Source organism: Elephantulus edwardii, unplaced genomic scaffold (assembly GCF_000299155.1).
Source record: "Elephantulus edwardii isolate Elephantulus edwardi_28Jun2011 unplaced genomic scaffold, EleEdw1.0 scaffold00217, whole genome shotgun sequence".
NCBI lineage: Eukaryota > Metazoa > Chordata > Mammalia > Macroscelidea > Macroscelididae > Elephantulus > Elephantulus edwardii.
The window spans coordinates 1,763,009-1,769,031 of record NW_006399967.1 but is presented as its reverse complement, the minus strand read 5'-3'; the positions used below and the strand labels follow the sequence as shown (position 1 = coordinate 1,769,031).

At 58.0% G+C, this 6,023-nt stretch overlaps 1 protein-coding gene across 1 annotated transcript; it reads left to right on the top strand.

The window, feature by feature from the left end:
* The first annotated feature begins 4,364 nt into the window (after positions 1-4,364).
* On the top strand, positions 4,365-5,740 carry GADD45B (growth arrest and DNA-damage-inducible, beta). The gene is made up of 4 exons (XM_006897916.1): positions 4,365-4,564; positions 4,700-4,801; positions 5,071-5,293; positions 5,549-5,740. The coding sequence occupies exons 1-4, from the start codon at positions 4,521-4,523 to the stop codon at positions 5,660-5,662; spliced, it is 483 nt and encodes a 160-aa protein (XP_006897978.1). The 5' UTR covers positions 4,365-4,520; the 3' UTR covers positions 5,663-5,740.
* Positions 5,741-6,023: the final 283 nt, after the last annotated feature.

Sequence of the window (6,023 nt, the reverse complement as noted above, 5' to 3'; positions counted from 1 at the left end):
GAACCAGCGCAACTTTCAGACTAAATACGAGGTTCAGCCCTGCACTGGCGTGGTCCCCTTCCGTCTCGCTTCTCTCCACTAGTCCCCGTCCTGTGGGGGCTTGTCCATGTGTAAAATAGTGATATTTTGTATTTTGTTCATCATGGATCTCTCTCTGTGTGTGTGTGTGTGTGTGTGTGTGTGTGTGTGTGTGTGTGTACACACACGAATTGCTTCTAACTGTGCAGTACACAACAATAACCACCTTTGGAGTGGCAGCACAACTTCTTACCACTAGGCCCCCAGGGCTGCCTGTCCCAACGACAGGCCTGTCGTGCGAACACCACCACCAGAGACATTCACTCTGTCCTCGATAAACAGCCACGCCAGACCAGAAGGGCAGTGCTGGCCCAGAGATAGAGCTTGGAAGGCAGGGCGAGAAGGACAGAAGGATCACGAAAAAGAAAGCCACAGACAGGTCGCTGAGTGAGTGAGGTTATGATGCCGATATTGTCATTAATGCCATAAAACAAAACGGCATCAATAGTCAAATGGAAAGTCAGTTTGCTTTGTAAACTCACTCAAATAGAAATTTATTAAAATGTTACATTAAAATATTTTTTATCTTGATGACGAACTTTGTTGAACTTTCTTTTAAACATTGTCTCTGAGGGGCTGACTCACCAGCCTCACCTTACGTCCCAGCCTGATGCCAAGAAAACCTATACTTAACTGCCATCAAGAGGGTTCCAACCCCCCAGCTGCCCACTGGACGTCCAACCCTCAGCTGCCCACTGGACGTCCAGCCCTCAGCTGCCCACTGGACATCCAGCCCTCACCTACCCACTGGATGCCAACCCTCAGCTGCCCACTGGATACCAACCCTCAGCTGCCCACTGGACGCCAACCCTCAGCTGCTCACTGGACTTTCAAGACTACAAGTCTCTAGGGGCCGCAGGAAGGGAGGGAGGACCGTCCATCTTTTTCCCAGGAAGAGGCTGATGGGTTTGAACTGCTGGCCTGTGGCTGGTAGCCCACTACACTATAAACGACACACCAAGGCCGCTTAATAATGCTTTACCCGAGGGAGCTCTGGTGGCCGAGTGGCAAGCAGCTGCACTGCAATCCTGAGGGTGCATGGTTCGAAACCACCAGCTGCTCTGCTGGAGAAGGAGGGGTGGTCTCCTCCTGTGCAGTCGGATCTGATTGGACGGTACACAACAAGAAAAAAAAAACACCACCCACAACTTTGCCAGTGTTGTAGTTGCGCTGGGGCTGACTGACTCACAGCCACCCTGTGGACACAGACCTGACTTGTCCCTCCTGGACCATCCTCTCGAGCTGTTCCAGCGCGTTGTTACAGTAACTGTGTCAACCCATCTTCGCTTGTTGAGTCTTCCTCTCTCTCGCTCACCCCCCACCTCTCCCAGTGTGGGGTCTTTTTCCAAGGACTGACCCCTCCTGAAAGCATGCTCCAAGTACGAATGGACGTTTCACATCCTTGCTCTAAGAGCGCCCTGGCCACACTTCCTCTCAGGCAGATTTGTTTGTTCTGTTGGAAGTCCGTGGGCTATCCGGTACTCATCTCCAACACCATGTTTCAAAAGCATCAGGATGCAGAGCAAGAATGTCACTGTAAAGACTAAGGTGCGCCTAATTCAAGCCATGGTTTTTTCTTCCTATTGTATCTGAAAGTTGGACAATGAGTAAGGATGACAGAAGAATTGCTGCCTTTGAGTTGTGGTGCTGGAGAAGTGTTTTGAACATATCATAGACCACCAAGAAAACAAGTAGATCTGTCTCGGAGAGGGTGAAATCAAGTTTGTCCTTGGAGGCAAGGCTTTTGAAGCCCCATCTCACATACTTTGGGCATATGGCCAAGAGGGACTGACTGGTCCTTGGAGAAGGACATCATGCTCAGAAGGGTGAAGGGACAAGATCCTGGATGAGATGGAGTGGTACAGTAACTGGGGTAATGGGGGCAGGTGTGTCAGAGTCATGTAGACTGGCTCAGGACCGAGCAGGCTTCAGAGCTGTTGTACACAGAGGCGCTGTGAAAGGCTGACGACCCGATGGCACCTAACAATAGCACCACCAACACCAGAAAAATTAGCCTATCCTTCTGGAGGAAGTGCTGCCAGAATGCTGCTTAGGGACAAGGATGGTGAGACTTCATCTCATGCGCTTTGGGAGTGTCATTTAGGAGGTGCAGTCATCATGCTCGGAAAAGCAGAGAGTCAGTGACATGACAGGAAGACTGTCACTGAGACGCATTAACAGGGCCTGTGAGAAGCGCTCCAGCAAGCAGAGGACGTGAGCGTGGTGCAGAAGTTGGGTTTCGATCTGTTTACGTGGGTTGCTATGCGTTGAAGGGAACTCAAAGCGCCTAACAACAACAGCAATGCACGGCTTCGGCTAATAATAATGCATCAAATTAGCCAGGGAAAGGCACAACGTTAGTAACAAGAGAAAGTGTGCCAAAAAAAAAATAAAATAAAAAAAAAGAAAGTGTGCCAAGGAGAGGGAGGGAACTGCTTGTACTTTCTGCATAATTTTTTTTTCTGTTAACTTAGAGCTCCTCAGAAATTAACTATTTAAAAACCTTGCGGGTGGGGAGGGGTGGGCAGGGAGAAAAGTACAACAATGAATGAATGGAAATCCAAAGTCTGTACATTTTCATTAAAACTAATAATAATTACAAAATTTAAAAAAATAAAAAGCATTGCCTATAAAGAGCGAGGGCAGTAATACAGGCTTGCATCTATAAACAGAAAGTGTTTATTGCCCATGTGAAATGCTGAGCAGGTAAGATAACACCCCAGCTCTCCCCCCCCCCTTTGCTCCGCGCAGCCCCGCCCTTCCGGCCCGGCAGGCGCAGTGACCGCGCATGGCCACCAGGGGGCGCCAGCGCGCCTCGCATCCCGACCTGTGGCTCCCAGGTGGGCGGCGCGGGGGCGGAGCGATGCGTCAGCCGGCCCCGCAGGCCGGGAGCCGGGGGAGCTGAGCGGCGAGGCCGAGGCCAGACTGCCGGGGGAGGGGGCGAGGACATGAGTCACCGGGGAGCCCCCAGCCGGCCGTGGGAGCCCATCATCCCAAATGATCCTGCATGACTCGCTCGTGAGCGGCCTTCCTATGGAGGCCGCTTGGCGCGGGGTCCCTGCCGTGCAGCGTGGCCAGGTGCCCACGCGCGGCTGCACCATGAACGTCTGCAGCCCTCAGTTTCCCCCTTTTGCACGCTGGACATACGGTCTTGCCCCTGCCCTCGTTTTCCAGGTCCCTGAAGTTTAAATGAACCGTGCACTAGAGAGTGACCGGCTGGTCCACCACGCACGCTCCCTGCAGGGAGCGAGGCTGGAGCAGCGGCGTCGTGATCGCAAACCGGCCTGAGGCGGCAGCGTGCAGCTCCCGCCGGCGCCGCTTCGCCCTCGCTTTCTCTCGCTTTCATTTCGAGGCTCGGTCAACTGCGGTCAAAAGGCGGAGCGGCGGGCAGCCGGCAGGGGGCGCTCAGGGCAGGACGGCGGCGCGGGCCACCTGCACCTCGGCGCGCGCCCTGAAACTCGCGGGGGGCCTCGAGGGGCGCCCCTCTCCCTCGGGACGCCTAGGCCTTTGCAACCCTCTTTTTTGGGGGGGCCTCACGATCCACACACCAGTTGAACATCTGACGTTTATTGAAAGTTTACTGTTTAGGTCCTTGTTTCGTTGCCTGTGTCCTGCAGCCCTACTAGGGGGGCCCTGCATTTGCACCGAACAAGTGGAGGTGACAGAGACTAGAAAGGTTAATCACCTGAGGGCAAGGGACCCGGCAGCCAGGGAAGACCCCCGCTCAGAACCCGCTGGGAGCGATCAGAGTACTAAAGAACCCTCTCCCCAGTGCCTGCTCCCTCCGCAGGTACGCTCCCTCCCCATGCAGACCGCCCTCTGGAACAGACGCTGGTCAGGGACTCTCCAGGAGCAAGGAGGGGATTCTAGGCCCCCCCGAAAGTCAGGGCCGCCTTGCGCGCTGGAAATCCCGCGCGCGCCCCGAAACGCGGCGCGGATGCCGGGAAATCAGGAGAAAAACTTCTGCTTTTTTTTTTCCCTGCGGGTACTCGCGGGCCCCCCTCGCAGCGCCCCCCGGCACCCACGTGGGCCGCCTCCGCGCCGCACTCCGCCCCCTCCCCGCAGCCAGCCAACCGCCGCGCACACTGCCCTCGCCTTTGTTGCTCCGCCAATAGGATCAGCTGTCGGGCTGGCGTTGGCCACGCCCCAATTCGGAGTCTATAAAAGGCGGTGTCTGCCGTGAGCACCCCAGATCTCTGGAGCCTGTGACGAGCTTCTGTATTGGGCGCCTCTTGGATATTCACTCCGAGGACTTGCATTTTTTTTTTTTAATTTCCCCCTTTTTTTTCCTGACTTCTTTGGGGATTTCGCTGCTGCTTTCCCGAAGGTCTTGGACTGGCGCTCCGGCTCCGTGGGAACGCGCTGGGCTCTGCGTCTCGGATTTTGCATTTTCTCCCTCGGGACTGTGCGGAGCTCTTTCCACTGTGGATTATAATTGCAACATGACCCTGGAAGAGATCGTGGCGTGCGACAACGCGGCGCAGAAGTAAGTAGCCAAGTAGCCGGGGCGCCCTCCGCCTGAGGTCGGCCGGGCTTGGGCCGGGAGGGACCGCGCGGCGCGCGCGTGGGGTCAGCCCGGTCCCGCCCGGCCTGACCGCCCTGGCCCCCCTGAACCCCACAGGATGCAGACGGTGAGCGCCGCGGTGGAAGAGCTTCTGGTGGCCGCGCAGCGCCAGGACCGCCTCACCGTGGGGGTGTACGAGTCGGCCAAGCTGATGAATGTGTGAGTCACCTCCCCTTCCCGGGGCTGGGCGCGAGGTGAGGTCTCTCCGGCGCGTTGCAGGCTCCCCGAAGCCCTCTCCCAGCCCGGGGCTGGGACTTCCCCCAGCGCCCCCACGGCGGCCTGGGGCCCTCCGCTCCCGGAGGGGAGCGCGTGCGGGCGCGCATGGGTTTCCCGACCCTCCCCACCCTCCACGCCCAGCCCCGACGCGCTGTCCCGAGTGCACCCGCTGTCCCCGGCTGACCCGCCCCCTCTCCTCTCCGGCCTTGCAGGGACCCGGACAGCGTGGTTCTGTGCCTCCTGGCCATCGACGAGGAGGAGGAGGACGACATCGCCCTGCAGATTCACTTCACTCTCATCCAGTCCTTCTGTTGCGACAACGACATCGACATCGTGCGGGTGTCCGGCATGCAGCGCCTGGCACAGCTGCTGGGCGAGCCCCCCGAGACCCAGGGCCCCACGGAGCCCCGAGACCTTCACTGCCTCCTCGTCACGGTGAGTGGGTTCCCCCCACTGCATACACCCCGGCCTGTCCCGCAGGCCACCTGGGCCATGTTTGTCAACAAAGCCCAGCCGCCTGCCAGCTCAGGCCGCAGCCACGCTCGGCATGTCCCTGGCATGTCCCGTGGGCAGCCCGGCCAGCCTCGTCACCCGGGAGCTATTTTTGGGCCCCGGCTGTTTTCCTGGGGAGAGGATGCTAACCCAGCAGCTCTTGGGCGGTCTCTGAACCCTGTCTCCTCTCTCCCTCAGAACCCGCACACAGAAGCCTGGAAGAGCCAGGGGCTGGTGGAAGTGGCCAGTTACTGTGAAGAGAGCCGGGTTAACAATCAGTGGGTGCCCTACATTGCCCTGCAGGAGCGCTGAGCCCCCGCCGGGCACCGGAAGCTGCTGAATTGCTGCCAACAAAACCCGATAAAAACCAAAACTCAAATAAATATTTGACTCCGTCTCCCCGCCAGCACAGCCTCTCCCCCAAAAAATACCCAACCCGTGAGACCATCGGGGGCAGTCATTGGAGACTTGAGGACAAGGAGAGGGGGCTGTGGGGTCACCCCCAGGGCGGTGGCCTGGAGCAGCGCCATCTGCAGCCACCAAGAGAGGAGAGGGGAGTCCCCTCACACCAGCAGAAGAGGGGACCCCGCATCAGCGTAGGCCGGCGACAGAGCAGACGCCAGATTGGGGGGAACCCGGCGTGTCTTCCCCCCACAGCACCGAGGGCCTAGAC